We start from the raw sequence: 21,331 nt of genomic DNA on the forward strand, positions 1-21,331 counted from the left end.
TTTAATGATTGAATTTAGGCTTCTGATTTGGTACAGAGATGCGTTGGAGAACAATTGAATTTTCCATGCGATGGTTTTAAATAAAGAATGAACTTAACTTTGCAGAAGACTTTATTTTAAAAGTCTTTCTTCTGAAGTGATGCCTTTCTCCCCACAAGCATCATGGTGCCTTTGGGACTATTTGCACACCACATTCTTGCTTTATTTTGGTTTTCTGTCTGGCTCCAGAAAGATGTGTGACATTACTGGTTAAAGTCGGAGTTGTTCCTCTGCTACAGCTGCAAGGGACCTCTTCCATCTCTGGACAATGGAGCAATTGCAGTCTTTGGCCCTAAAATATGGTAGCTGCAGGAGCCAGGCTCGTAGCGGTCACTCCAGTGGGTCAGGGATTGCGTTTTGTTCAGGCTTAGTTGCAGATCCTGTCTTAGCAGGTGCTGAGCTTTTATTTCCAGGGTGATAAGGGATCCGAAATTCGGTTGCAAGTCCTTTAGTGCGAGGACTGTTTTCTTAGATTTTTTTACAGCATCCAGTACAGTAGGGCTCTACTTAACACTTCCAGATGTTGGCCCTAATATAAATGCAATAAAAATAAATTAAATTCAGAGTGGATATGTGTTTCTGCAATCTGTGGAAAAGGGATGTTTTTCCACAGTGCTGTGCCCTGCTACTTGTACGGGGGGCTGTTGTCACCTGCTCTGCTGACTGTGCTGATTCAAGTGGGGCTTGAGTTGAAAGTGGAGATTTTCAAATCTCTGCAGCAGGAATAGCCAACTGGGGCAGCTCCGAGGGGTCCCTGCTGTTCCCAGCCACACACACCTACCTCCATGTGCTGATGGGCAGGCATTCCCAGGATTTTTCTTTAAACTTCTTTGTAGACCAGGCAGGTCCTCATAGTGTAGGCAGGGTGCTGTGACTCACCAAGCAGGGCTTAAAAGTGAGCCTTGGATTTTATGAGCCGTTCCCAACATGGCTGCTATCTTGCTGGGTCGTATCTACAGGTCATTTTGCCCTAAAATCTGCCTTACCTCAGTACTACCCATCTCTTTTGCAAGAGCCTTCAAATCCATGTATTGTTATTGCTATTCCCTAATACCATAACTAGAAGACAGGGTCTAATAGATATGGCACGCTGTTCGCAAGGACCCCGCTTCTTTTCTTGGCTTTGCTGTGCTCTCACCGTGTGATCTTGGGTGAACTGCTCCACCAATCTGTTCCCCTGTCACCACACATCGTCTTAGATCATCAATTCTCTGGAGCAGACACAGTCCCTTAGCACGTTGTGTTTTAGCGTCTAGCGTTATGAGGCTCCGGTCTCTACCAGGACTTCTGTGTGTTACAGAAATACAAATAGTTGCTGCTAATAATAATATTAAATCTGTGTGGCTCTTCAGAGATAAGTAAAGGGCAATGCTCCTTTCTCCGAGGAGCAGGCAGGATAAGTACTTTATTTTTGTCTTTGTCTTTTTCTAATTATAAAAAAAGAAAGCGGCCAGTAGACATGATTAAAAAAGGGGGGAAAAAAAATAAAAGAAGGCTGCAGTAATTTGATATTTTTAGCCTCAGACCTGCTACTTGCTCTGTGAAGCCAATCTTAGGATCATGGCCTGAGTCTGGTTCATATCCATGTTTGCCAGGGATAGAAATCGTTTGGAGCCTTTTATTGACAGTTGGCTCAGCATTCAGGCTAATCCCATAAAACCACCATGGAGCTTGATGCAACTTCCAGTGTTTGCTGCAAACAAAAGTCTCGGGAACGTTACAGATCAGACACGAGAAGCCTCACTTGGCCGTTACATGGCAGGGTTCTGGGCTGGAACGATAAGGGGCTGGGATGGAACTGAGGGTGGCAGAATGGGAGGCCGTCGGAGATGAGAAGTCAACTTTTGTTTGTTTCTGTGTGCTATGGGATTTTTTCAATTATTATTTCATTTCCAAAGAAACGCGGCAGCAACAACAAAAGGTCTTAAATATTCAACAGTGAAAACAATAGATTTTGAAAAGGAAAACAAAAAGTTAGAGCCAGCTCTGGCATTGGTGGACATTTGGCTCTGAGGGAAGCGAGAACAGCTTGGATTTGCATAAATTGCATACTGCGGGTCAGAAAGCAGAGTCAGAATTATGCTTTCATTGCAGTGGCATGAATGGGAGCGCATAATTGGCATTCTTCCCCTCTTGATCAGATGCCTCCTTCAGGGGATTTCTGCACCCAATACGTTGCAGCTCATCCATTCACTGCCTGGCATGGATAGGGCTTTTGTTTTCAAATTATGATTTTTCTATTCTCTGATTTCTTCCATAACCTGGGAAAGCCCCAGCCCTCCCCCCGTGCACGGCCCTTTGTTTCGGAGAACAACCAGAGGTCGTGCTGTGCTGAATGTAGCTGTTGTTGCATCACCCCCCCACCACCCCCCCCGTGCATGTTTCTGTGCTTCTGGGTCAGCGTGGAGCTGATGACCCCTGGGGGCAATGGTTGTGGTGCTCTGTGTTGTTCACCTCCTCCGAAGTTTATGGATTCCTGCATTTCTGAGTCCGAAGAGACGAGCATGACTGTGGTCAGTCCAGTAGGGCTTCCTCCAGGGATGTACAATGCAAAGATCACTACTGGCTAGGGCAAGCTTAGCATGTCTCTTGGTCAAACCCAGGGTCTGGCTTTCTTTTCCATTATTGGGCTTTTCTTGACTTTTATGATTTCCAGCTAAATTGCAATGAGGACTTGCTGGCTGAATCAGGTTCAGCAAAGCACTTAAATGCATGCTTAACTTGAGCTGCATCAAAGGCCCCCGCCAGGACTCGGGCGTGTGTGTGCTTCAGGTGATGTGCATGGTAAATGCTTCCAGCAAGTGCACAGAGTGCTGCTGAAAACTCGTGTCTATTCAGACATCAGCAGCCACATGGAAGCCTTTCCAGCTGGATGTCAGATCCTGGTCATCCTCCCCATGTGGTTCCTTGTCAGCACTGCTCTCAGGGCTTCCTCTCATCCTGGTTATATGTTTGCAGTTTGCTTCTCCACAGAGCCACTGGCCAGACCATGTGCCTCGTGCCACTTTGTCCTGTCCCTTCCTAGGACCATGCCCACCCTGCTGTTGATCTTGGATCAGTTCAGTGGCAGTGGCAAATAGCAACTAACAGCTATTGATGGCTGGGGCCTGCCTCTTCCTTTATTAACAGACAAATGTTTTAACCTGTCAGTGTTAAGAAATTATATTGATTGGAGAGATTTTTTTTTTATTCCTTCGATCTGCTAATCAAAAGGGCAACTTCTCCTGTAGTATCTTCCTGCTGTGGGCTCAGTTCTACTGTACCTTGTCCAAAAAATCTTTATTTTCAAGGCATGGGGAAAATTATGTTTATAAAATATAAACTATGGGAATTTTCATTCCCCTCTGGCTTTAGGAGAAGGAGAACAGCTGGTAGAGAGTGGATGAGAAAGGCTTTATCTGCTATATTTTGGTTACTGCGCTTTGAGTGATGGGTTTAATAATTGATAGAGCAATTTAGCAATGATCCATAATCCTGAAAGAAGCCTACGCTCCCCTCCCTCTCCCTCCCTTTCTCCTTCCCTCCGAGACTGACAGGCTGCTCTCAGTGGTTTTGTCTGCAAAATTTCATCCCTTGGTTTCTGTAAACAGCCTGACATGGGAGAGGGGGGAAAAAAGCAACTGTTTCTAAATCTTTTGTCTTGTTTCTACAAACAGCTGCGCTCCCTTCTCCAGCTTTGGGCTTCAGTCATTTATTTGCTCACATGCTCTAGCTGAAGAGAGCAGGAGGTTTTCTTTAAGGCCCTAACCTAAATGAAGTGTATATATGCAATGTATGTAGGAAAGCAGAGTGGTGAAGAGCCTCCCAGCAGGGACCCCTCCCTCCCCATTTAAACCCAGGCTTTGTTCATGGCTGAATCCAGCTTTCTTAATCCCAGGAAAGGTGCAAAGTGATGACAAATGCTTGATATGTAAGTGCGGTTTACTTGAAAGTCTTCCAGGATTAACCTATGGAAATTGCTTTTTCCAAGAGCCTCATGTGGGTGGTGGCAGTGAGCATCAGGATCCTATTGGAGTGCCTGACATGTGAGTGTCTATGTGACACCTGATTTTTAAAGATGGATGCAAACCCATGGCAATGTAGGGCTGTGTTTTCAGGTGCATGGTGTGCATCCCCTCCATGAGGTAGGGAGTTTCAGAGCTCCTGTGTGGATTGTCTGCCTCTCTCTTCATCCACAGTCAGTGCAGGAAGAGAGGGCAAAAGATGAGACAGAAAAAGGAGACAGACATAGTAAGCAAGAGAGAAAAAGAGACAAGGTTATAGGTACTGAGTATGTGTTGAGGCCAAGGCAGGGTGAAGAGAGGGAGGAGGGGCAGCCTGGCAGAAAGCCGGGTATAGGCAAAGTCAAGTGAGACGTATTATGTTTTTCCATATGTATTACATAGATGCCAGATTGACAACAAGTTGTAATTAAGCATGACATAAAATCAGCTATGCACAGCTGTATTATTCCTTAAAATTACGAGGGGTGAGGTCCTCTGGGGCACAGCAGAGTCTATGGATGCTCCGCCATGGGAGGTCTGTAAGACAAGCTGGCTGAATGCTTGCCAGGAGTGACACAGACATTGATTGGATGGCCCAGGATTGGGACAGGGAGGGAGTGAGTGACTTTCCTGGGGTCCAGGCTAACCCTGTCAGCCTCTGACACCGTTCTCTGGAGTATTTTTTCACCCTTCCCTGGTGGAACATGAGTGGTGTCAAGGGGTGAGTAGTATATTCAGCTTTTATGATTTATTTGCTATTAAATGCCCTTAGCAATGATAGGCTCACTAGGCCTGGTTGGTAATTACGCCAGTCAAGTTCAGGAGTAATTGTTGTGTAACTCGCTCTCTGTTTTTAAAAGACCTAACTCTGTGTGTGTACACTTGATAAAAACACCCTGGGACCTGCATCTGTACCCCCAAAGCACTCCCAGCTATGTAATATTTGGTCTGCATGCAGAAGGATCTTAGTGACCTTCCTACTGAGAAATGTATAGCTACTGTACCTTACAGAGTTAGAGTAGTTTGGGTGGGAAGGGGCTTTTATTTAGCCCAACCTGATGCTCAGGGTAGGGTCTGCCATGAGATAAAGATCAGGACTTTGTCTTGCTGGGTCTTAAAACCTCCAAGGATAGCAACTGCACAATCCCTCAGGGCCACCTGTGCTGGTGGTTCATTTATCAGCACAGTGGAGGTGTTTTCCCCATTCCCAGTGGCAACCACCCCATTTCAGTTTGTCTGTCATCTCCACTTCCTGCTACCAACCTGAGTGAATAGCCTGGCACCGTTCTCTCCATGTGGCAGAGGAGAAGGAGGCAGGCTGCTGTCACGTATGCCATGACCGTCCCTCCTCACACTGAGGTTACTCCAGTTCAGCCATACACTGGAGTCCCCAGGCTGAATGTGGTGTCCAGATGTGGCTGGAGGTGGGTCACCACATTCCTTGGTCTGCTGGCCCTGCTCCAGGGAGGCTATTGTGGCAGCTGTTACCCGGGTCCTTGTTTCGTGCCCACTGCCCCGCAAGTCAAGGTGCTCATGGCCACTCCAGCTGAGCAGTTCCCCAGTTGTCACCAGGGCTCATCCATCCCAGGGGCTGGACTCGGAGTTTGTCCTGGCTGCATTTCAGGAGGTCCCCATTGGCTCATGTCTCCTGCCTGTCCAGGTCCCTGTGTGTCGCAGCCCTGCCCTCAGGTGCATTGCCAGGTCTCTTCAGTCTGGTATCACCCATAAACTCAATGAGAATGTACTCTGCCTCCTCCTCCGGGTCAGTGATAAAGATGTTAAACAAAACTGGTGAGGGATAAACCCCTGCAGTACCTCACTTGTTACCAGCCTCCAGTTTATATTTATGTCCTGTAATATAAACCATCACCGAAGGCTGAGGGGATCCAGCTTCCAGTCCTCTGAGCTGATACAGATATTTTTCGATGTGTTGCAGACTAATCTTGAGGGATGGGTGAGGGCAATGTGAGCAATGTAGTGTTGGAGCTACCCTCTAGTGGTGGTTGTGCTGGTGGTCTGACAGCCCTGTAAGTGGCTCAGGCTACACCTACAATCCTTTCCAGAAACCAGATGTACCTGTGAAGTAGAGAATGTATTTATAGGCCCTTTAGAGGCACTGTCCCTGCTTATCACTCAGACCAACACATCTTTGTGGGCAAACTGTGATAGATGGGGTGGCATTCCTCAGTGGCCCCTTCCCTCCCTCATAAATACCTGTGTTGACTAAACTCACCAGGGTTTGAACTCTGTGCTGGAATCTGAAAGGCATAACATGCCTGCATGTTCTGGGATAAGTCCTGACTTCCAGGGATGTCCCTTGCTGAGATTCTGTTGGATTGGTGTTTCCCAACATGGTCCAGAGATCATCTCACAGTCCTTGAGGCCCCACCAAATGGTCTGCAGAGCTTTACCACTTCTTTGTGGGTTTCAGCTGAGCATTCGAACTGACTCCAGAACTTGGGGATGCAGGAGTAATGCAGAAGTCCCTCTGTAAGGCCAGCAATGAGGGTGAACCCATCTCTCCCTTGCAGAGAGTGACACAGGTGGGGTCTGGAGCTTCTCTCCTGTCCACTGCGTGGGACAGGGAGTGAGTGAGCGAGCAGGAGCTGTTGATGCTTCTAGGTGTTAAGCTCTGGCCCTGATGGCTGGCTTTATCACAGACTCTGGAGCAGAGGATGGCCTTCGTCTCGGCGTCATCCATATTTGATGTCTGCATCCCTTCCACTTGTCTGTGCAAGTGGAGAGGAGGAGGGCTGAGGGAAATACCAACGGTAACGTTTTACTTCCAGAATATGAGCCTGTCTCCTTTTACATGCCTTCACTTAAGAAGTGATTTGGGGTCTGAGAGGTACAGAGGGACAAAAAAAGATGCTGTGTGCACTCCACTTCATTAAATAAGAGCTAAGAGCACTTTGCATCCTGTGGTATCTGGCAATAAAAAGTGGATAAAAAATATAAAAGGATCGAGTGAATGGGTATGAGAGTCCATAACGATGCCAAAGAAATGGTTCACCTGAGAGGAGGATAGAGCCCCCTCAATTGAATAAAAACCCCTTTGTAAGACACATGAAGAATGCAGTTCCTTGTCCTCACAGGAGGTATCTTGGTGCATGGGAGAGCATGAGCCCTGAGTGGGGTCAAGCCCTGGGTGTGCAGCTGGTCAGTGCTTGCCTGCTCAGGCAGAGGGCTTCAGCTCCTGCCTCTCTGCCTCTGCCTGGGGCTTCCTGGGTGGAGATGTGAAACCTGCTGCTTCCTAGAATTCAGGCTTTAGCAGGTGAGACTAGCAGGTAGAGTAAGACAGGAGCTGTGTATGTCAGCTCAGAGACATCATTACTGGAGGTCTGTCTGCACTGCTTGCAGCTGCCTGCAACCTTATTCTAGAAGCATCATCCCAAAGATGAGAAGCAGGAACACTTTCTGCTCAAGGTGCCAGCAAGTATCAAGTTTTGAGTTATATTTTTGTCTGATATGTATACTTGTCCATGAAGGACTCTGCTGAGACTATCACACTTGGCCGTGGGACCCTACCAGAGGTGGTAAATTATCCCTGAGGAGGACAGTTTGCAGGGAAGTTTTAAAATTCAGAAAGAGCCCAGCTCTCTGAATCCCAGTCTGTGGAAATGAATTTTTTTGGCATTTGTTTTTAATGTCCTGTGATGTGTGGGTGAAAAAGCCAGTGAGCTAGACTGGTAATTAATTTTCCTGACAGAAACACCAGACAATGAAATTACCCTGCCACAAAGCAGGGTTGCTAAAGTAAATACTCTGCCAGCGGCAGGCCTGAAAGCAGGATGGGGTCATATGTGAGGTGCAAGCAAATGATGAAATGGCACTTCTGCCTCTGAGGACCTGTGAGTGCTGCCAGCACGTGGACCCTCATGCCCTGGGTCCCCCACACCGGCAGCTCTCTGGGACACATGGGCACATTCAAGCTGGGCTCCAATGTAGTGAGGGACTTGCTGGACCCAGGGCTGAGCCAAGGAGCAGTTCACCCTTTGCTGTCCAGGCAAATAATTTGGTTGGAAAGGGGTAACAGATGTGTAAAGTGGGGATGGGCTGGTTGCTTTTCTTCTGGAGACAGAGGCTCTTGGCAGGGCCCTTCAGTTTTTCCCAGGTTGGTGGCAAATGATTTCTAAATCTTTGGTCTGTGCTGCTGAGATCTGTGTGAGCTATAGAACAGGTTGTGCCTGCACATGCAGAAGGGGAGTGCCTTTTTTTGGGAGACATAGAGGGCAGCTCATGGAAGAGGAAGGACAGGAGGGCAAAGTTTTCTGTTTTCATTCCATGCGTCTTGTACAGGAGACAGGAGTTACTGTGCCAAGCGTGTTGCAGATGCCAAAAAACTGGCAGAGAGCAGCAAATGGGGATGTTCTTGTATGTATCAAGGTATCTGGCAATGGGCTGCCATTGTGTGGTGTCAGACTAGATCCTCACCACAATTGAAAGGTTTAGTGAGTCTGTGTTAAAAAAAAAAACAAACAAATGTACTGTTGGTACAAAAAACACTTCTCTATGCAGCCATGGAGGGATCTGCTGAAGACCTCACTGCTGTTCCAGGAGGACCTGTTGCCATGTGCATTGTCCTTCCGATTTATGATGGCAATACTCTGATGTGCACACTTCAATAGGGCATTTTCCCTTGTTGCATAGTGTTAGCAGCTGCCGAATGGAGAAATCCCACACGAGAAGGGACCAAGACATGGAAACTGCTTTCTGTCCCTTTGGAAAAGACAGTTACACCATTCTTATTGCTGAGCTAGATCTGAGTGCTTTTTGGAATTCAAGGATCAGTTCTGGAGTGGACATTTTAGGACCATAGTTATTTAATACATTACTTATCTGTAAAAAGTGGTGGACCAGTAGTGAAGTGTTCAAGCGTGCAGATATCACACACTTGCTTAGGTTAGGCTACAGAAAAGAGTGAGGAGCATTTAAAGGGCTGTATCTAGATTACAGAAAACATTATGTCAGATCAGTGCAGTACTGAAAAGCAGTAAACATTGGAAGAGGAAACATGAACTATTTCTACATAATTCTATGTCCTAAATTAACTGCAGCTCTTCTGGAGGGAGGACTGTGTGTCTCAGAGGATCTCCCAGATAAAACATCTGCTGAAATGCCTCATGTCACTCCAAAAGCAAACAAAATATTAAGCTTAGGGAAGACTGGAATGCAAAAGCATTCTGCAAATAGTGTAAAATAAGTCTAGGGAATATCCTCATGTTTAACTCTTTCTAGGTCAGTTCAGCCTGTCTCCAAGCAGTCATGTCAGAAAGAGGAGTTGTAGGGTCAGGCAATGAAAGTGGATTGAAACATCCGTGGGGTGGTACACTGAGAAGGCATAAGGTGCTACAGACATGGGAGAACAGGGCAGAGACACAAAAATAGCTTGTGCTAAAGGAAAGGTGATTCAAGCACTTCCATCTTCACCTCTAGACCAATTTGTGTAAACATGAGGTGAGAAGTAACAAATTTAAACATGATGAAGGAAAATCAGGCTTTAAACAACTGAGTTAAGATGCTATTCAAAGCAGAAGGTTGTCTATGGAACTCTGTGCCACAACATGTGATTGAAGTCAAGATCTCACCTTGTCTTAAAAAATTGACATGTTTATGTTAAGGAAGAGAGGAGTTTCACATGTTAGATACAGGTCTATATGCAGAGGGATGTATGCATCCCTAACTGAGCATGAAGAACAATGTCCACCCAAGAGAGGTTCAGAGGTATTTTATCAGTGGACGAGTTCTTTCATTGCAAAACTTGTAGCATCCTCCACCAAAATTGGCATTGGCCATCTCAGACAGGCAGACCACTACTGCCTCTATTGACTCCAACTCTCTCTTTCACACAGCAGACAAGGAGGTGTCTGCTGGCTAAAAATCTGGGAGCCTGTGTGGTGTCCAATACCTGTTGTTCTTGGGCTGTCCTAATGACTGCTTAATTAAGTTAACAAGATCTTTTTGTCTCAGGGCCACTCCCTGTCCATGGAAAAATTGCAGTTATGACGTGAAACCTGGGAGGAAGGTGCAGCAAGTGGTGTACGCAGGGCACCATATCACTTAGATCTGGCCCCCTTCTCACAGATGTTCTCATCACTGTTCCAAAATGATCATCTGTTTGGGACTTAACGGGCAAAGATTGCAACTAACATTTAGGCTCAATTGTGTAATGCGAATACAGCTTTCAATAAAGTAAAATAAAATAAAACTATCTCACCATCTCCCCTCCCTAAAAGGATAGGTCTGGTTTAATAGAATGAATGGTGTTCCGTTTAGTTGCATTTTATGTGTTTAAATAATATGGGCACTGGCTTGTGCTTTTCTTCCCAGCAGCAGAGATGCAAAACTTCTTTTGCGTGTAGAAAAGAAATTGTCTCCTAATCACTGCATTCCAGAAAGTGCAGTTTTAAGGAAAACCCACTGGACAGCCAAAGACTCAGGAGAAAAAAAAAAAAAAAGAAATATTGGAACCTCAAATTCTAGGTCATCCCTTCTTGCCGGGGTCTGGAGGTGTTGGCAGCATAAGTGTGGGGAGAGAGGGAGGGAGGTGTGTGCTGCATACGAAAGCTGTGCAAGCGATTTTTATAAACAGGGAGTTTTTTCCACAAAATAACATCGGGAATATCCCACCGATAGTGCACCCCTCCACTCCCTCCACTTGAGTTAGGGGGAGGGATTTGAAGTTTGGGGGGGGGGGCGATGCGTGGCTGAGCTCCCATTAGTGACCAGGGGCATTTCGTTCACAAAGTGGAAGGCAGACAGGGAGAGGCAGATGGCTTTGAATGCAGGATTTACATAGTAATGAGATTCAGGTCACCATAGCTGTCTTTTTTTCTCTGCATTTTGTCTAGGTGTCGAGTAGTGTGCAGGGATGACAGGGATGATGGAAAAGGGAGAAAGGGAGGAAAATTAACCCCTTCCTCATAAGGAGAAATTGGTGTTAGAAAAAAAAAATTGTCACAGTGGGCTGAAGAACAGCAGAGTATGACAACAAACACAGATGTAGCTAGGAGGGCTAAAGGTAGCCACTTTTTAAGTTTCTGGCTTATTTTTTGTGGTAATGACACAAAGTATTCTAACTTTAGAATCCCAGAATTTCCTGAAATTTTTACATTCTGCATTGCTGGTTTGAGAATAGATATTTTGGGGCTTTTATTTTTACAGGTCAACCGAAAGTTGTGGAAGTTTGTGGACTGAAAATGGGGCATGGCTTCTTACTACAAGGCCTTTGCTTCTTTCTTTGGAAAAAATTACCCATTTTGCTTGGTTTCTTGGCTAAAGACTTGTCTTCACATGATTGTAGTGGTGTGATTAAAACATAATATTTTCCACTGCAATTGGTAATTCTTAGTATGATCTCACTACTGTCAGATCTTATCCTGATGACAGATGGGAAACTGGGAACCATGGGTCCTATTTCAAGCTTCGGATGGTGGCACTTGATTTGCTAAATAGTCAACCCCAGGCATTCCCAAGATATGCATCAGGGCCCAAGAAATCTCAAGGCTATATTTAAAATTATGAAAGTTTTAAAGCAGTGTGCATTTCTTTTCTCTGTCTTCTTTTTTTTCTTTATAGTTAGAGGAGTGTGGGAAAGGAAGTTACTCTTTCTGCTGTACATCACCTGACTCCAGAAGCTGGGGCTCTAGAAATGTTGCAAAAAGAGCAGGAGAGAAGCTTTCGGTGATCCCAGTGTAGAGTAGAAACTATGTCACTGAACTGCATGTGGACATTTAGGCAGAGGTGGGAAAAGTAGGGAAGGTGTTTGTGTGTGTATAAGGTTTTCAGTATTTGTAAAATCCTTTTCATTCTTCCACAAAGAAGTTGTTTTTGAAACAGAGCATTTGGGGCACTAAGGTCAGGATTCATCTCATCTCACCTTGGCCACTGGAGTTGAGCGAGCTTGTCTAACCTCGTCATACAGACCTTTTCAGCATCAGTGAAGAAGGATTCAAACTATCCCAAGCAGTGGGACAGATTCCCCTTGGAAGGGGAGGGGCAGAGGTGCTTTGGTGGCATCTCCTGAAGCCGACAATAAATGCATAGTCAGAGTGCCACTGCATTTTGACTGTTTGGGCTGAAAAGGAAAAGCAAATCTAATCAGGTGCCTGGGACAGACTGGGAAAGGAAGACTTTATGGCTACTTCCTCCTGAGGAAAAAGCTTAGGTCTAATAGATCTAATTACGTTATTCTCTGATTTATTGTTACAGCCATTTGTTTAAAAAGTCAGTAATCCTTTTATACCAGTCCTATAATGATTATTTAATGTCTGGCTGTTCGTGAACCCACCAATCTGTGTGAACGGAGGATGCTTCACCATGGGGAATCTGCTCAGTTCTCCACAGGACAGTGAGCTGGGCCTGAGAGCCTCGAGTTGGGGCCTTAAGTGGGTGGCTTCAAATTCCCACTTGCTGAATGAAAATAACAGTGGTTACATAAACCCACTACACTCTCCTTTACAAAATGCTGCAAAACATAGGGCTGTCTTTTGGCTGTATACAGCCATAGTACTCCTCTGCAAGGATAAATATTCACCAACTAATGTTTGGTTAGCAGGCACTTTGCCGGTAGCCAGTGGGTCCCTCAGCTCTGTCAGAGCAGTGACACTTGTTGGCCACAGCTCCATGGGTGTCCCAATCAGCACCAGCCACCCTATGCCAGCTGAGTGGGTCTGCTCCCCTTGCTGATGTTTTCTAACCTCTTCCTTTGCAGAGCCCCTGAAATCATCCTTGGTTTACCATTTTGTGAAGCAATCGATATGTGGTCATTGGGATGTGTCATTGCAGAGCTGTTTTTGGGCTGGCCGCTATACCCGGGAGCTTCGGAGTACGATCAGGTGGGTATGGATATTGCCCCGGGTCCTGGTAAGTGCACGGGTGCTTTTCCCTTCTCTTGTCAGAGTGAACAGATGCCAACTTTTTCACTTTTGCTAATGAGGGGTCTGTGTTTCTTACCCTCCCAAGACAACCCTGTCGTTATCCACCTGGGGTGTTTATTCTGGGTAACCGGTGTGCTGCTTGGTATGCTGGCTTTTAAGACCTGACTGCCTAAGTGAAATCTCAATCAAGAGTCAACGCTGCCATTGACTGAAGAGCTGTGTACATGTCTCTCCTCGCTGAGCAGAGCAGGCACCCTTTCTCTGCTGTAACAGCAAGGGCTGAATAAAGGTTTATTTGTTAGAAGAAACTGCACAAACTCAGCTGCATTTCATAACCCTTTTATGAGAGTGCATATTAAAAGCAGTGACAAGAAGGAGAAGGTTCGCATTGATGTAGGTTTCCAGTTAATATAAGCTGTCGTCCTTTTTCTCCCTATAGGCTTTTGTGCTCTTTTTGTAGTCCTAAAACTGATAACACAGCGGCTGCTGGAAGCCAGGGCTGTGGAACACTTTCCATTCCCACAGCCTTCTTCACGCTGATCTTAGCTTTCTGCAAATGCAGCCTGTAAAGGGTCTTTTTTCTTTTAGGAAATAGATTTTACAAAAAAAAAAAAAAAAAAGGCAGGATAATAAGTTTTTCATAAATTTAAATGTTTTGACTCTTCTTTTGAAACTAGTATTTTTTTACTCAGAGCTCTAAAGGTAATATTTGGCAGGGGAAATAACTTGCAGTGAAGAGCAGGGCTGTTAGTGACTCCAAAGGAAATCAGACGTAGCTGAAAAACTTACAAGCGTTTGAAAATCACATACCAAGCATGAAGAGTGGATTTCTTTCCTTTCCCATTTGCACCCCAAAAGCCATAAAACACGCAGCTGAAAAAGAAATCACCATACCTTTACTGTCCAGCTTAACTACCCAGCACAAGGCTTCCTCTAGTAAAGTATGAGGAGGGCTCCTGGGGAGCTGGGAAAGGGGTAGGGGCTGATCCTGGCCCCTTGCTGCAGCACTGGGGCAGGATCTTGGTGCCTCTCTGGTGCATGAGCTCTTCTGATGGACCTAAGGAGCAGCAGAGCTGAGCAAGCCATGCACAGTGAACTGCGTCCTTCCAAGCACTGAGTGCTTGGAGGTCTTTGAAACAGCAGCTGATTTTTATGCCTTCATTAATTTTTTTATCCCTCTCTGTCTCTTCTCTAAAAATCACTTTCCATTCTTCCCTGGAGTTTTCTAGAGTAGATGACTGTTTTGAGCAGTTTTACAGAGTCTGCAGCAATTTTTCAGAACAAAACGTTCAGGAGTCAGAAGATACCAAAGTTAAGGTCTCATGTGGCACCCCAGGCATGTGTCTCTTTAATTGTGTAATCACAGACCCTTTCTCCTTTATAAAAAAATAAAAGTTGGAGATCCTGGAAACATGTGTAGTATCTTTTAGCTGTGTGGGTGCCAATGAGATCATGCTTGTGGATGTAACCCACATAATAAATGACATCATGCAGTTGTCATTAGAGATGAAGTACTTTACATGGCATGAGGGTGTCACTTCATTTGAGAGTATATTTCGTCCAAGTTCAAAGACAGTCACTTCATAGTCTTCCATTTTGAACTTCAAATTGCTCCCAGGACAGGCTGTGCACTCAGGTGGAGGAAAACCAGCAAAAGTTAGAGAGAAAATAGCAAATTGTTGAAATTCTTTCTGGGAGAGGAGGGAGTGACATAAAAAGGTGCAAAGCGATGAGACACCCCATTGAAATAGCCGTCTGGATCTTTTCTCTGATCTGCAAAACTTAGGGGCTTTCCTGTCTTTGTCCTTAGTGGGACTTGTGGGACTGTGCTTTAGGGTGAGTTTCCAGTGATGTACATGATAAACAGAGGGAATTCCATAGGGAAGTTCTCTTTCCTCTCATTCCTTGCACTGAAGTTTTTTGGGTGAAGTCTAACCGCGTGCTAAGTTTTCTCTTTTTTTGTTCCATTGTTTCAAATGCCTCCTGCACTCCTTCAGGGAAGACCTCCAGAGATCTTCACAGGACGAACAGTGACCTCTCATCCTTCTCTTACAGATTCGCTATATTTCACAGACGCAGGGCTTACCAGCAGAATATTTGTTAAGTGCAGGGACAAAGACTACGAGGTTTTTCAACAGGGATACAGACTCACCATATCCTTTGTGGAGACTGAAGGTAGGAAGACATTTCCTTATTTCTTTTACCTTGCAGTTGCTTGGAAGTGAGGAGATATTCAGGTCACCTCAGAGCCTAGGTCTCTGCTTTTTGCAGTGCAGTGCAGGCATTGGGGTGGGTATGGCCCAAGGTAAAACTGCCATCCCCAAAGTCCCCATAACACACCTGCTCAGCATTGCTTTATGGGAAATTTAAGTCTAGAATTGACCTGGAAATCTTCCTCTAAGTAGTCTGTGGATTGGTGTGTAGTTTAAATGAAACATGCCCTTGGCAGACTTTGCTCTAATATCTAATGCATTGGGGGGGAAAAAAAGGCAAACATTTTAATTCTGACAATCAAAACCAGTAGTAATGTAGGTGAGCCCTGAGTCTCGTGTGCCAGTGTGTTTGGCTGCACGCAGTCCCCCAGGGAGAGAGGCCAGTGGTCTTTTGGCTGTAAGGATAGGATGCTGAGCTAGGATGGGTGTAAGACACCCACCATAGTTGGGAGGATCCTCAGAAGTGAAAGGGAATAGATAAATCACCTTGTGACACAAAAGATGTCACATAACCATAGCAGAAATCACATTGATGTTGTCTGGTCAGGCAAGAGAGGCACGGTGGTCTCTGATGAGGACAGGATGAGGCACATGTGGGCACATAAGCACAGCTGACTGCAGGGCAGTGTTGGTCAATGCCTCTGTCCTTTTTTGAGCAGACGCCAGATGATCATGAGGCAGAGACGGGGATTAAGTCGAAGGAAGCAAGAAAGTATATTTTCAACTGTTTGGATGATATGGCACAGGTAAGAGCATTGGTGAGTAACCAGGAAGACTGTTTACATGCCTTCTGGCAGCACTAAAAAAAGGGAATTACATGAGTTCTCTGCACATCCTGTACTTGTGCCAGCTCCTGAAAAATACCAGGATTATGCCTACCAAATTAGCTGTTATATCCAGCTTTGTAGGGGTGACTGCAGCCATAGTAAAGCAGCCTTGGAAAATGACTAAGTCTCATCTCTGAGTGTTGAAATCCTGTGTTTTCTCTTGTCTATGTGGTACACTTCCCTGTGTGACCACTGGCAAGTCCCTTAGTTCTCTGTGCTTTAATATTTCTGTTTGATAAATGGTGACACTGGAAATACTCACCATGGCTGTAGAAGAGTGCTCTCTGTAAAATGTGGCTGTCTGGGGGAATGGGGAGTACTAATTCACTTGTCAATTCTATATAGTTGCGAAAGGTAATCCCAGCATAACCACTCCTGCGACAGGAGTTTGTGCTAACACACAAATCATTGTGCAAAACTGGTTCAACACTGGAGTTTGTACTAGCAAAGTCTAGACATGGTAGCATTGATAAGCAAATATGCAGAAATGGAAGACTGGAATCAGGGGAGACTTTATAAATGCATGAAATAACGTGGTGGTTTTTTCTCTGGCACCTGATACATGAATGGGATGTTTCTCATAAAACTTCTGAGAATTTTTGTGTATTTTATATATCTCTTGCTCACGGGACACATAGATAAGTATCTGATAGCACAGTACTTTGTATGATAAATACACTGATTATGAGAGCTTGCCTGCTACCACATGAAAGCTGTTCATCATCAGTGGAGGGTGACTAAGTGTTTCATTAGCCATTGACCCAAGCGAGCTGAACACTTAACAGTCTGTCTAGAGATCTGACATGCACAGGCCAGATGACCAGCCAGAGTGTGCTGTGTGACTTCAGCAACTACCCCTTTAGACAGGGAGGCTTGCAGGGCATGTGCTCCAGCGAGGAGTAAACACAGTTTGCTGGAGACCTGACCATCTGCTCTTTCCTTTGGCGCTCACTCTTGTCGTTTCTCCTTTAGGTAAACATGACAACGGATTTGGAAGGAAGTGATATGTTGGTGGAAAAGGCAGACCGGCGGGAGTTTATAGATCTGTTAAAGAAGATGTTGACGATAGATGCAGATAAGAGGATAACACCCATTGAAACTCTGAGCCACCCTTTTGTCACCATGACGCACTTGCTCGATTTCCCTCACAGCACACAGTACGTGGCTTTTGTTTCCCTTGGGTTTTGGACTGGAGGGTGAAGGGAAGAGCTGGCTGTGGTGGAGACCAAATGTATCTGAAGGGCATTGTTAAGGTGTTTAAACCCTAAGTTTTAATCTTTTCCTGGTTAAAAAAAAGGGGGATTGCCAAGTCAAGGTTGTTAGAATTGTGTTGTGGGTGCTTGGCATTTAAAATACTGAAGTGTGTGCTACATTAATTATGTAAATATTCAATAATTACGTATTTTTCCATTAAAATGCAGAAGAAATTATGCAATTAGTGCTGAAACTATCAGTCTAACTCAAAGTAATATAGTCATGATTGTTACTGAAGTAATCAACCTTATCTGCAGTGGGGAACCAACCCTTACTCCCAGAACCTTCCCATCTTGCAGGGGTCAGTCTGGGGCTCTTTGCTTTTTAAGGGAAAAGCTATTCTGCAGCAGCTCTGTTTTAAAAGCATAAGCAACAGGATGAGGAGTTCGATTTTCAGCTGGTTGTTGTCTGCCTGTGTCACCTTAAATACCACGCTGTGACCTCATCTGACACACGTGTAGAATGGAGATGGGCTCTGTGGCTTGCTGGAGATGTGAAGAAGTGTCCTAAGGCTGCATTACAGAGCAGAGCAGCCTGAAGTGCAGGAAACCTGCACCCAGCCCACTGCCCTTGTCCCCTGGGCAGTTCACATAGGGCCAGGCTTCTCAGGTGTAAGTGAAAAAGGTAGATACATAGTGGGAGTTTTCCAAAGCCTTCAGGACACCTAGCTTTGAATAGCCTGCTCTACAGCACTTGCAGTTCAAGGTGCTTTTGCAGGCTGTCCCTTCCACTTGACAGGAGAACAGTTGCCAGCACAGTGTTGTACTTCATTGGGTGCCATTTGCATGGCTGTTTAAAGGCTGTCAGGAGCTCAGGTACAAAATTAAAGGGGATTCCTTAAAAAGCTCTAGAGTATGTGTGTGTGAGTGCTGCAGAGCAACAGGTAACTGTGTCAGCTCTTCTGCTTGTATGTGTGGCTACAGTATTTCAAGTTCATTTAAGGTAGCTTTCCCTCTTTGAAGGAGCTGTAGCTGCCTTTTTGTTACATTTATCACAAGATAAGAGCAGCTGCTTACCAGAAGGTAGTGGGTGCACGATCTGTGTAGACCCAGACGTACCATGCACAGCCATTTTGGAGCATTGTTATCTATAAATAGATAGTAAATGATAAATGTAATGAAAACAAGATGGGAGATTGTTGTGCTAAACAGGGAGAAAGTAAGTTTCATATAAAAACCACTCATAAATAAAAAATGACAGTATTTTCTAACAACGTGAGCATCATAGACAAAAGTCTCTTAATTTGCAACAATCCTTCTTACTGTGCAACAACTGATTGTGTAAGATAGGAGAGATTTGTGACCTAATGCATTGCCATCAGAAATCTTTCCACTAACGCAACAGACCATAACCACATCTTCATTTTTGAAGTGCTCACTTGTGGCTGCTGAAGCGAAGCCCCAGAAAGGTTGAAAATATCACTGGGGCCGATAGCAGTGAGGATTTTACCCAAGTAAAGAATTCAGCATCAGGTCTCTGAATACTAAATGCTGTGCCAGCCGGGTGCGTAACCCCGCGCAGCCCCTCCACGTAGGGAGCAGTGATTGGAAAAGAGAGCAATAAGCTGTAACCAGCATGGCGAGTTGATGGAAATTTTGTCTGTGATTGCCTGTAGTTTGGAGAATAGAAACTTCAAAGCCTTGAGAGATGCAGGGAGTTGTAATCTGTCTTGAAAGTAAATCGGGCAGCAGAGAAAGTGAGAATATGTGGAAGCTGTAACTTCTGGAAGGAATCTGCTGTGGCAGGCTTCAGAGAGGCTGCAAGTTTGAGCAGCACGAGATGGGCTGTTCTGCTTACTTGCAAGCAGACAACAAAGTGACTTTAGGTCCCCATTTCACATAATTAGCTGCCTGGATCTTAAATTGCTGAGTACTCCTCAAACTTTTTCTGTTTTGATTTGTCCCTGCCTTTTTTTATCCCCCCCTTTTTTAAAGTAAGAACAGAGAACATGGTGTTGCATTAGTAGAGCTTACACCTTGTTATATAAAACTGTTTGGTAACACACACAGTTCACCACGTAGAGAATATACACTCTTTTCAATGCTTTTTGCTTTTTGAATGGGGAATTATGTTCATACTTGACTGGAAAAAATGCAATTCAATAGTCTTCTGTATTTATTTGATAAGTGTTTGATTTTGCTGAATGTTCTGCAACTAACAGGTATAGTTCTGTAAGTGAATGCTCATAATGTGCAGCTGTGCACAGTGTCCTGAGCCTGTCTTGTCTGCAGGTGTTTATGGCCCAGATCCAGTTATCAAGATCTTACTCACAGGAAAAGAGAGGTGACCATTTGAATAAGAGAAAAGATAGGGATGAAAAGATTGAGGTCCTCTTCCTGACCAGCTCGAGGGATCATATGAGGTTGTCCTTTTGAAGGGACATTTTGTTTCTTAAAACTTAGGTGAGGATATGTTTACCTCCTCTAGCAGTTTAGATCATTACAAAACAATCAACATACAGCTGATTTTTTACAGCTACAGCTGATTTTCACTGCTTGGAATTGCTATTTTTCTGTGTTGAGATAATGGAAATAAAATAAATGCCTTTATACTTTTTGGGGTTGAGTTTCAGACTCTAAGATTGCATTTGTGAAATCAATTATTATGGAGGAATTGTGGGAAAACTGTATTGGTTTTTAGACCTCAAAAAATGAGATTTTATTAAAAATATAGTTTTGCACAGGTTTGCTGTGTTGTTATTTCTTAACCTCTGTATGCTTTGGTATCCTAATTATAGAAATGAAATACTGACAGTTTCATGTAGTAGATGCCTGGTGAGCTCTAAAAATGTAGAGAGTATTTCATCTCCTTTGCAGGAGGCACAAAATATGATACTTCTCAAAATTTCCATTGGTATATCAATAACATTTAAGGGAAAGTCAGTGTAGAGGAAGAAGCTGTAATCTTTCCCCCAGAGATCCAATTCTCAGTGTGAGATAACCTCAGAACCGGATTGCCGTGGGGCATTGATGAATCTGATTTGGCATAACCTTTTTCAATATGAATTGTCCCATTGACTGCAAGAGGAGGTCTCATGTGCTTCAAGATAAGCATCTGTACAAGCATTTAGCCAGACAGGGGCAATGTTTTAAGGGCTAGGCTGGACTCAGCTCTCAGTAAACTACTTCCTGGAAGGAACAAGGGAGATTTTTTTAGTGGCCTCAGTGATCAAGAATAGTAGAATTCTTCCTTGCAAAGGACGTGTAAAACTACCTTTAGGCTTGCACAGAGGCAAAAGTGTGAGTTGTCTTTTCCTCTCAGGCTCAATCATCAGAAAAAAAACAGTATCTATCTTTCTTTCTTGCTCTCAGTCTCTTTCGGTCCTTAAAAAGAGCCACTTTGTATTTCTTGCCTTGTCACCTAAAGAGCAACCAATTTGCTTGCTGCTTGTGATTTGTATTGCAGTGCTGAGACCCATGGGAGCACCCAGGAGTCCCAAAGCAGCCTCTCTCGTCTTGGCCGTTTCAGTACAGAGTTAAACTGACTCTCACTGGTTAAGAGAGACCTGCATAAAACAGCAAAGGGCTTTAAGAGCCTAGAAAGTGCTAGACCTGCCGTGGAGACCTAATGCAGGGCCACTGTGATGAGCTGTTACCTGTGTTAGTCGGTTGGTTGATTTTCTGGCTCTTCCTTGCCCCCCTTTCCTTACACAGTGTCAAGTCCTGCTTCCAGAACATGGAGATTTGCAAGCGGCGGGTGAATATGTATGACACAGTGAACCAGAGCAAGACACCATTCATCACCCACGTAGCCCCAAGTACATCGACCAACTTGACCATGACTTTTAACAACCAGCTGAACACAGTCCACAACCAGGTAAGGGCATTGATCAGAAGCAGACAGTGCTTGAAACCTTTGTGTCAGCAGGGTCTAGAAGATGAAAAGCGAAGTAGCATCCCATTTAACATGCCTGCCAAGAGATGGTGGCTTTTTACTCTCCTTCCTCTGCTCCTTTCGTCATTCTCTTTTCTTCAGGCAAGCAGTAATCTTGTGGCATTTTGTGTGATGGTGAAATGTTGCCCATGTTGTTTATGTTGTTGTTGGGGTGATAAATCCTGCTTACTTGGAAGTTGCTATGGGGAAAAGCTCATTAGTCTCTTAATGCAGCAAGTAGGACTTCACTCCCTGGGTCAGGC

The 21,331-nt window shown here is 44.7% G+C and overlaps 1 protein-coding gene across 3 annotated transcripts in view; it reads left to right on the forward strand.

Moving 5' to 3' along the window:
• Window positions 1-21,331, forward strand: part of HIPK2 (homeodomain interacting protein kinase 2) — a 140,522-nt gene that overhangs the window by 82,795 nt on the left and 36,396 nt on the right. For all 3 annotated transcript variants that reach the window (XM_051784680.1, XM_051784679.1, XM_051784678.1), the window contains 5 exons: window positions 12,736-12,859; window positions 14,957-15,076; window positions 15,774-15,860; window positions 16,914-17,098; window positions 20,849-21,011. In XM_051784680.1, the coding sequence (XP_051640640.1) occupies window positions 12,736-12,859; window positions 14,957-15,076; window positions 15,774-15,860; window positions 16,914-17,098; window positions 20,849-21,011 (679 nt within the window). The remainder of the gene's footprint in view (window positions 1-12,735; window positions 12,860-14,956; window positions 15,077-15,773; window positions 15,861-16,913; window positions 17,099-20,848; window positions 21,012-21,331) is intronic.

Source organism: Manacus candei, unplaced genomic scaffold (assembly GCF_025592945.1).
Source record: "Manacus candei isolate 608988 ecotype Guabito, Panama unplaced genomic scaffold, ASM2559294v1 h1tg000018l, whole genome shotgun sequence".
NCBI lineage: Eukaryota > Metazoa > Chordata > Aves > Passeriformes > Pipridae > Manacus > Manacus candei.